Consider the following 10,718-nt stretch of genomic DNA (forward strand, 5'->3'; position numbering starts at 1 on the left):
CCCTCCAACGTTTCTCCCCTGAAAATAGGGACGTCCTATTCCATCCCCTCCAACGTTTCTCCCCTGAAAATAGGGACGTCCTTTTCCGTCCCCTCCAACGTTTCTCCCGTGAAAATAGGGACGTCCTATTCCATCCCCTCCGACATTTCTGCCCTGAAAATAGGGACGTCCTATTCCATCCCCTCCAACGTTTCTCCCCTGAAAATAGGGACGTCCTATTCCATCCCCTCCAACGTTTCTCCCCTGAAAATAGGGACGTCCTTTTCCGTCCCCTCCAACGTTTCTCCCGTGAAAATAGGGACGTCCTATTCCATCCCCTCCAACGTTTCTCCCCTGAAAATAGGGACGTCCTATTCCATCCCCTCCAACGTTTCTCCCCTGAAAATAGGGACGTCCTTTTCCACCCCTTCCAACATTTCTCCAGTGAAAATAGGGACATCCTATTCCGTCCCCTCCAGCGTTTCTCCCCTGAAAATAGGGACGTCCTATTCCATCCCCTCCAATGTTTCTCCCCTGAAAATAGGGACGTCCTTTTCCATCCCCTCCAACGCTTCTCCCCTGAAAATAGGGACGTCCTATTCCATCCCCTCCAACGTTTCTCCCCTGAAAATAGGGACGTCCTTTTCCATCCCCTCCAACGTTTCTCCCCTGAAAATAGGGACGTCCTATTCCATCCCCTCCAACGTTTCTCCCCTGAAAATAGGGACGTCCTATTCCATCCCCTCCAACATTTCTGCCCTGAAAATAGGGACGTCCTCTTCCATCCCCTCCAACGTTTCTCCCCTGAAAATAGGGACGTCCTCTTCCATCCCCTTCAACGTTTCTCCCCTGATTTCCAACGGGGGTGGAATCATATCGATTGCAAGTGTCCCCCTTCCCCAAAAGAGCCCAGCCACTTACAGCTTGCTCGGCCGCCCCAAGATGACATCTTCAGCAGCTTTGAGGTGGTCCATTTTTCACTCCGAAGGGCCGTCTTCCTCTTCCTCGCCTTCCTCTCCTGCCTTCTGCCCTCTGAACCTGCTCTCAGCTGCTTTTATCTGCAGGGAAGGTGAGAAAAGTCTGAAGTCCAACTCATTCCGGGGTTTCACCTGCTGCCAGCAAGACCAGGAAGCTGTCGACTCCAAGGCGATTCGGAGCGCAAACATGACTTCTCCTCTGGCAGCCCAAGTTGCCTGGAGACAGACATCCTTCAAACGGTTGCCGTGGCAACAGCATGGGGACTCCCTTTGGCGTGAAGGGAGGTTGCTGTCGCCTCCCCCAAATCGCCCACAGAGACTCACGTTGCCTCTGCTCTGTGGTACCCAAGGATGCTCTCCAGCTCCCTGAAACATGTCCTTCTTCCCAGTCCATCTTCTGCTTGCAGCAGAGATAAAGGTAAACCTAGACAGCATCTTAAAAAGCAGAGACATCACCTTGCCAACAAAGGTCCGTATAGTTCAAGCTGTGGTTTTCCCAGTAGTGATGTATGGAAATGAGAGCTGGACCATAAAGATCGCCGAAGAATGGATGCTTTTGAATTCTGGTGCTGGAGGAGACTCTTGAGAGTCCCATGGACTGCAAGAAGATCCAACCTCTCCATTCGGAAGGAAATCAGCCCTGAGTGCTCACTGGAAGGACAGATCCTGAAGCTGAGGCTCCAAGACTTTGGCCACCTCATGAGAAGAGAAGACTCCCTGGAAAAGCCCCTGATGTTGGGAAAGATGGAGGGCACAAGGAGAAGGGGACGACAGAGGACGAGATGGTGGGACAGTGTTCTCGAAGCAACCAGCATGAGTTTGACCAAACTGCAGGAGGCAGTGGAAGACAGGAGGGCCTGATGTGCTCTGGTCCAGGGGGTCACGAAGAGGCGGAAACGACTAAACAACAACAAAGGGACCCCTGACCATTAGGTCCAGTCGTGGCCGACTCTGGGGTTGCGGCGCTCATCTCGCTTTACTGGCCGAGGGAGCCGGCGTACAGCTTCCGGGTCATGTGGCCAGCAGGACTAAGCCGCTTCTGGCGAACCAGAGCAGCGCATGGAAACGCCGTTTACCTTCCCGCCGGAGCGGTACCTATTTATCTACTTGCACTTTGACATGCTTTCAAGCTGCTAGGTTGGCAGGAGCAGGGACCGAGCAATGGGAGCTCACCCCTTTGTGGGGATTCGAACCGCCAACCTTCTGATCGGCAAGTCTTAGGCTTTGTGGTTTAACCCACAGCACCACCCGCGTCCCTTGTTGCTATGAATTAGGTCAGATAACTGCCACCTGCCAGTTATACAACGTTTATTTCAGGGGCGTTCTCTTATTTCTTCTTTTTCTTTTATGGCTGAGCTCACCTGTCTGATGAGGCAACAGAGGTGCTTTTGAGGTGAAGGACTCTTGCGATGCTAGAGAATAATTAAACCCCTGCAGGAACCAACGGGGGGGAAAGAAAGTCTTGGTGGAAACAGGAGCTGAATGCCCTGATAATGTCTTGAGAGGCACATTATTAGTTTGTCCTCTGGGCTGAAGATAATCAAGATGCATTGCATATCGCCCAACATTTCATTATCCGATTAAAATAGGGACGTCCTATTCCATCGTCATCATAAATTTACTATTTATACCCCAGGCCCCAGCCACTCTGGGCGGCTTCCAACATACCACATTTTTCACTCTATAAGACGCACCAGACCACAAGACACACCTAGTTTTTGGAGGAGGAAAACAAGAAAAAAAATATTCTGAATCTCAGAAACCAGAACAGAAAGAGGGATTGCTGCGCAGCGAAAGCAGCAATCCCTCTTGCTGTTCTGGCTTCTGGGATAGCTGCGCAGCCTGCCTTCGCTCCATAAGACGCACACACATTTCCCCTTACTTTTTAGGAGGGGAAAAGTGAGTCTTATAGAGCAAAAAATACAGTATATAAAAACATAGCATTAAACAAACAAACAAAACCTCTATCCAGGGCTGCCTTCAGATGTCTTCTAAAGGTTGTGTAGTTACTTATCTCCTTGGCTCGGAGGTCAAATAACTCCATCCCCTCCAACGTTTCTCCTGTGAAAATAGGGACGTCCTATTCCATCCCCTCCAACGTTTCTCCCCTGAAAATAGGGACGTCCTATTCCGTCCCCTCCAACGTTTCTCCCCTGAAAATAGGGACGTCTTATTCCACCCCCTCCAACGTTTCTCCCCTGAAAATAGGGACGTCTTATTCCATCCCTTCCAACGTTTCTCCCCTGAAAATAGGGATGTCCTATTCCATCCCCTCCAACGTTTCTCCCCTGAAAATAGGGATGTCTTATTCCATCCCCTCCAACATTTCTCCCTTGAAAATAGGGGCGTCCTATTCCATCCCCTCCAACATTTCTCCCTTGAAAATAGGGACGTCCTATTCCATCCCCTCCAACGTTTCTCCCCTGTAAATAGGGACGTCCTATTCCATCCCCTCCAACATTTCTCCCCTGAAAATAGGGACGTCCTATTCCGTCCCCTCCAACGTTTCTCCCCTGAAAATAGGGACGTCTTATTCCACCCCCTCCAACGTTTCTCCCCTGAAAATAGGGACGTCTTATTCCACCCCCTCCAACGTTTCTCCCCTGAAAATAGGGACGTCTTATTCCACCCCCTCCAACGTTTCTCCCCTGAAAATAGGGACGTCCTATTCCGTCCCCTCCAACGTTTCTCCCCTGAAAATAGGGACGTCCTATTCCATCCCCTCCAACGTTTCTCCCCTGTAAATAGGGACGTCTTATTCCATCCCCTCCAACATTTCTCCCCTGAAAATAGGGACGTCTTATTCCACCCCCTCCAACGTTTCTCCCCTGAAAATAGGGACGTCCTATTCCATCCCCTCCAACGTTTCTCCCCTGTAAATAGGGACGTCCTATTCCATCCCCTCCAACATTTCTCCCCTGAAAATAGGGACGTCCTATTCCATCCCCTCCAACGTTTCTCCCCTGAAAATAGGGACGTCCTATTCCATCCCCTCCAACGTTTCTCCCCTGTAAATAGGGACGTCTTATTCCACCCCCTCCAACGTTTCTCCCCTGAAAATAGGGACGTCCTATTCCATCCCCTCCAACGTTTCTCCCCTGTAAATAGGGACGTCCTATTCCATCCCCTCCAACATTTCTCCCCTGTAAATAGGGACGTCCTATTCCATCCCCTCCAACATTTCTCCCCTGAAAATAGGGACGTCCTATTCCGTCCCCTCCAACGTTTCTCCCCTGAAAATAGGGACGTCTTATTCCACCCCCTCCAACGTTTCTCCCCTGAAAATAGGGACGTCCTATTCCATCCCCTCCAACGTTTCTCCCCTGTAAATAGGGACGTCTTATTCCACCCCCTCCAACGTTTCTCCCCTGAAAATAGGGACGTCTTATTCCACCCCCTCCAACGTTTCTCCCCTGAAAATAGGGACGTCCTATTCCACCCCCTCCAACGTTTCTCCCCTGAAAATAGGGACGTCCTATTCCATCCCCTCCAACGTTTCTCCCCTGTAAATAGGGACGTCTTATTCCACCCCCTCCAACGTTTCTCCCCTGAAAATAGGGACGTCTTATTCCACCCCCTCCAACGTTTCTCCCCTGAAAATAGGGACGTCCTATTCCATCCCCTCCAACGTTTCTCCCCTGTAAATAGGGACGTCCTATTCCATCCCCTCCAACATTTCTCCCCTGAAAATAGGGACGTCCTATTCCATCCCCTCCAGCGTTTCTCCCCTGAAAATCGGGAGAAAGATTCCCTAAAGACAGGTAAGCAAAAGACAACAGAGAGGTTCTTCCATTTCCTTCCTCCTTGCAGAGAAACATTTGAGGTCAATGAGGGAGAGTCAAGATTTGCTTCATGGTTGTTCTCCTTTACTGACACGCGGTTTACCTACTTAAGTATGTGTTTGCCCTGTAAATTTACGAACCTTTGATTTATGTATTTGAGACTTCAAATTCTTATAACCCCACATTGCAGGGGGTTGGACTAGATGACGCTCGGGACCCTTCCCAGCTCTAATAATGTAACCTAATAATCCTGTTTGCTCAAGAGAACAACCGGCAGCTCTGCTGGGCTTTGTGGGACAAAAGCCGTTCCGCGTAATCAAAGCTAGAAGTGTTAGAATTTATGGTTCGGTTACGCTGACGTGCTTCTTAACAACGGATTATATGACCTGGAGTACAGGAGGTGAAACAGATCTACTCTTAAGCCTGGGCAAACAGTTTTGTCAAAGAAGCGCCAAAGAGAATGGCTGGTTAAAGAGCTCAGGGGGTACCGTATTTTTCGCTCTATAAGACGCACCAGACCATAAGATGCACCTATTTTTTGGAGGAGGAAAACAACAGCAAAAAAATATTCTGAATCTCAGAAGCCAGAACAGCAAGAGGGATCGCTGCGCAGTGAAAGCAGTGATCCCTCTTGCTGTTCTGGCTTCTGGGATAGCTGCGCAGCCTGCATTCGCTCCACAAGACGCACACACATTTCCCCTTACTTTTTAGGAGGGAAAAAGTGAGTCTTATAGAGCAAAAAATACGGTAGTTAAGGAAATAGAAAAGGCAGGTGAGCTTGTGACTTGGATTCAAGAATTAAAGTATTTACCATCACAAAAGAACAGCCGGGCTGCCCAGGTAATGCAATCAGTGACCATTATCAGGTATCCTGGCAGGCAGGATTTCTGTTGTAGACACGCCTCCTGGCGTGCTCTGGTCCAGGGGGTCACGAAGACTCGGACACGACTAAACGACTAAACAACAACAAAATGTGAGCACTTGGAAAAGGACTTTGCTAAGACCCAGCATGGGTTCCTCAAAAATAAGTCATGCTGGACAAATTTTGGTTCCAAAACCAAAGCATTCCAAAACCAAGGCGCACTTTCCCATAGAAAGAAATGCAAAACGGATTAATCCATGGGGAGGCTAACTAAGGCCCGGGGGCTGGATCTGGCCCAATCGCCTTCTCAATCCGGCCCACGGACGGTGTGGGAATCAGCGTGTTTTTACACGAGCAGAAAGTGTCCTTTTATTTAAAATGCATCTCTGGGTTATTTGTGGGGCACAGGAATTCGTTCATTTCCCCCAAAAAAATATAGTCCGGCCCCCCACAAGGTCTGAGGGACAGTGGACCGGCCCCCTCCTGAAATCGTTTGCTGATGCCTGTTGTAACTGAACCACACAATTAAACCCGCTAATAAACGATCCCTGGCGTGAGATCAATCAAGGATCTTAGCAGCTCCACTTTTACTGCCAAGCTGATATTTTTAAAAACAAGAGCACTTCTTCCGCATTCCACTGTCTTGCCAGCCAATAATTTCTTTTGCTTGCTTCCTGTTCAGACAGGTTGGAACTTGCTCTCGTTTCTGAGCAGAGAACCCGATTTCTTGAAACGAAGCAAATACACATCGTGCAAGATTCGTGGAAGAGGCTTCCCTGTAAGGAGCTGGCAAGGGGGATCAGGAATAAGTAAATTCCAACACTGAGAAACAGAGTAAAGGTAAAGGGACCCTGACCATTAGGTCCAGTCGTGGCCGACTCTGGGGTTGCGGCGCTCATCTCGCTTTACTGGCCGAGGAAGCCGGCGTCCAGCTTCCAGGTCATGTGGCCAGCAGGACTAAGCCGCTTCTGGCGAACCAGAGCAGCGCACGGAAACGCCGTTTACCTTCCCACCTATTTATCTACTTGCACTTTGACGTGCTTCCGAACTGCTAGGTTGGCAGGAGCAGGGACCGAGCAACGGGAGTTCAGCCCAGATTCGAACCGCCGACCTTCTGATCGGCAAGTCCTAGGCTCTGTGGTTTAACCCACAGCGCCACCCATGTCCCCAGAGAAACAGAATAGCAGTTGGGAAAAGGGAAATGTTCATTTTGCAATTCCTTTCAAAAAGAGGAACAGAACAAAGACCCTGGCGAGGGTCTTTACTAAGATCTTCAACAAGTCCTTACACCAGTCTATTGTCCCACCCTGCCTGAAGTCGTCAACTATTGTTCCTCTGCCTAAAAAATCCACAATCAGTAGTCTGAACGACTACAGACCAGTTGCACTGACTCCAATCATCATGAAGTGTTTTGAGAAACTGGTGCGCCGTCACATTATTTCCTGTCTTCCATCAACTTTTGACAACTACCAGTTTGCATACAGGGCAAATAGATCCACGGAAGACGCTATCACTACCACTCTCCATGCTGCTCTGTCCCATCTGGAGCAGCCGGGGAGTTATGTGAGGCTGCTGTTTGTGGATTTTAGCTCTGCTTTTAACACTATCCTCCCCCATAGACTGGTGTCCAAGCTAGAGGCGATTGGATTCTCCAACTCCACCTGTCTCTGGGTTTTGGACTTTTTGTCAGAACGTTCTCAGAGGGTTAGAGTAGGGTCACATATGTCCACAGCCCTTAGCCTTAACACCGGCTCACCACAGGGTTGTGTGTTGAGTCCCCTGCTCTATACTCTCTATACGTATGACTGTACAGCCATCTATTCCAGCAACAAAATCATCAAGTTTGCTGATGACACTACGGTGGTGGGGCTCATTTCAGGAGGGGATGAGTCCGCCTATCGGGACGAGGTGGAGCGGCTTTGTGCTTGGTGTGGAGAGAACAATCTGGCTCTTAATACGGCTAAGACCAAGGAATTGGTGGTGGATTACAGGAAAAAAAAGGCGGACATTCAGCCCTTGTATATCAACGGGGAACGGGTGGAGAGGGTGGCGGAATTCAGGTTTTTGGGAGTGACTATCGATCAGGGCATGACTTGGAGCGCAAATACCACTGCTCTGGTGAAGAAGGCCCAGCAGAGAATTTATTTCCTCAGACTTTTAAAGAAGAACAATCTGAGTGAGAGACTGCTGGTGTCCTTCTACCGAGGCTCCATAGAGAGCATTCTCACATACTGTATTTGTGCCTGGTTCTCCAGCTGTACAGCTAGGAAGAGGAAGGTGCTCCAGAAGGTCATAACCACAGCCCAAAGGATTATTGGTCATCCCCTCCCATCTTTGGAAGAACTGTACGGTTCCCGTTGTCTTAGGAAAGCAAACAATATCCTGCAGGATGCATCTCACCCGGGACACAGTCTGTTTGTACTACTGCCTTCTGGCAGGAGATACAGAAACATCAAGTCAAGGTCAAATAGACTGAAAAATAGTTTCTATCCAAGAGCTGTGGCCTTCTTAAATGCAGTAACTCGATAGTGTGACCTGGGAGTTTGATGGGTGTGGGTGTGGGTGTGGCTGGAATGTGGTTTGTTTGGTTGTTGTTGTTGTTTTGCTTTTGTTGTTTTTAAGGGATGGCATCCAATTTCGTTGCACTTGTGCAATGTTGCACTTGTGTAATGACAATAAAGAATCTATCTATCTATCTATCTATCTATCTATCTATCTATCTATCTATTTCCGGGTTGCTTTTTGTGTGCATGTTCTGCAATGAAACTCTGGACTCGGCTATGCAGCCGCAAAGGAAAAGTTTCAAGTCTGCTGCAAAGTGCATTCTACAAATACGACACTAGATGGCGATGGTGAGCTATGGAAAATTGAATCCATTTTTCAAAACTTTTTTTTAAAAAAAGCATTTTTCACAACTTTTTTAAAATATGTGTCTAGATTCCACCACTGGCCCAATGGATCAGTGCCTTAAATGATGGATTGATACAATCACATGTCCTTTTGCTTTTGGCCACAACTGAGCACAACTGGGGTCATAGCACTTTAAAACAGGCTTGGCTGCCCCAAAGAATCATGGGAGTTGTAGTTTGTTAAGGGTGCTGAACGTCATTAGGAAACACCTATACAGTGGTCCCTTGTTTCTCAAACTTAATCCGTTCCGGAAATTCCGTTCCAAAACCAAAGCGTTCCAAAACCAAGGCACGCTTCCCGATAGAAAGTCATGCAAAATGGATTAATCTGTTCCAGACTTTTAAATAAAACAACCCCAAAAACAGCAATTTAACATGAATTTTACTATCTAATGAGAGCCATAAAATGAAAGCAATAATCAATGTACTGTACTATAAAATAAACAAGACAGTATGTATATGATAAAATTTTAAATTAATTTTTTCCCTTACCTGTACTGATGATAGTCATTGTTTGGATGGGGGGCTTTTATCCATTTCCGAAGTCGCACAATCAATCAGTAGCTGAACTGGGTTCCGCAGTCACAAAAACAAATGAAAAATATAATGAACAAATTCCTATGCCCCACAAATAACCCACAGGGTGGAGACGCTCCTTCAGGTCTACTGGGCCATTTAGGGCTTTCAAGGTCAGCACCTACCCTTTGAATTGTGCCCGGAAACGTCCTGGGAGCCAGTGTGAGTCTTTCAGAACCGGTGTTTTGTGGTTTCCACTCCCAGTCCCCAGTCCAGCTGCTGCATTCTGGATTAGTTACAATTTCCGGGTCACCTTCAAAGGTAGCCCCATGGAGAGCACATGGCTATTTGCAGTATGGTAGCGCTGCAGAGAGCTTGCTGGGGAGACCATGCATTAAAAAGGGACTCAAAAATAACTTAAACAAGGTTTTAATTACAAAAACAAAAACTCCTTTTACACTAAATACATCAACAACAAACCAGACCCAACCACCAACCCATCCCCCAGGGTAATGGGAGAGCTAGGTGCTGCTCCTTATATACTACACCCAAATGCTGACACACCTTAATCAATACAACTCAGCAGACCTGCTATGTTTCACAGCTGTAAAGCTGGGTCTCGTTATTTTGCTCTGGCCCTTGCTCTGGCCCCTTAAAGACATACACATCGGGTGGAACAATGATGAACCTTTACATTTAAAGAAACCATTCAACAGGCAGTAGTCCACGCGGGAGATAACCAGAGCATGCACCACTCTGGCCAGGCAGTCTGCGGGCAGGGAGGGTCTCATCCTGCGTACCAGATGGAGCTGCCCTGGACACAGAACTGACCTGTGCCTCCCTGGGCCGCAGAGGCCAAGCCGATCTGATTGCAAGTCCCCTTCTTGACTCCTCGCAGGTTCAACAGCTGGCCGAGAGCTCAGAAGCCATGCGGGGCAAGATATCACGGATGGTGGGCACCATAGTCGTCCTCTTCGCCATCTGCTGGGGCCCAATGCAGCTTCTGATTCTGGCCCAGGCCTTTGGCACCAGTTTCCGCCGCAACTATTACACCTACAAGCTGAAAATCTGGGCTCACTGCATGTCGTACGCCAGCTCCTCCCTCAACCCCATCGTCTACGCCTTCATGGGCGCCAGTTTCCAGAGGGCTTTCCGCAAAGTCTTCCCCTTCACCGCCAAGTGCCGAGCCCGGCGCCAACGTAGAGATGCGGTTTGTCTCTTCGGGGATGTAGGGCCTTCTCTGTGGTGTCCCCGACCCGAAAGGTTGCAAAAGCAAGCCTGGTGTCATTCGCCTGGGGCGACTTCCCTGAAGAAACCCTATGAGACACCCGGGATCGGGGTGAGGAAGGGGTGGGAAAGGATTTTGCTGGAGAGGGAGACGAGGGAGCTGTTTGGCAGCCGAGGGCCGCTTTCTCCACCTGTGCAAGCTTCTGGGGGCCACATACTAGAGGGGGAAGTGGGCGGGGCAATGGATTTGAAAACTCGCTTCTGTACTAGGTCATCATTGGGGTTCAAGGACAACGCAGCAAGAATGGCCATAGCTGTCAACGTTTCCCTTTTCTTGCGAGGAATCCTATTCGGAATAACAGAATTTCCCTTTAAAAAAGGAAACGTTGACAGCTATGAGAATGAAGGGTGTCACCTGGGGACAGGCAGCAAAGCCCATGGGGTGAATTGGGGTCCCAGACGTCTC

At 48.8% G+C, this 10,718-nt stretch overlaps 1 protein-coding gene across 1 annotated transcript in view; it reads right to left on the reverse strand.

Annotated features, from left to right (window-relative positions):
• LOC309332969 (GRAM domain-containing protein 2A-like) overlaps positions 1 to 1,429 on the reverse strand; it is a 25,372-nt gene extending 23,943 nt beyond the window's left edge. The window contains exon 1 of the mRNA XM_081846368.1: positions 901 to 1,429. Coding sequence (XP_081702494.1) covers positions 901 to 953 — 53 coding nt within the window. The 5' untranslated portion in view covers positions 954 to 1,429. The remainder of the gene's footprint in view (positions 1 to 900) is intronic.
• Between the last annotated feature and the right edge of the window lie 9,289 nt (positions 1,430 to 10,718).

The sequence above is a fragment of the Podarcis erhardii genome (genome assembly GCF_964252035.2).
Source record: "Podarcis erhardii genome assembly, chromosome: 18".
NCBI classification, from domain to species: Eukaryota; Metazoa; Chordata; class Lepidosauria; order Squamata; family Lacertidae; genus Podarcis; species Podarcis erhardii.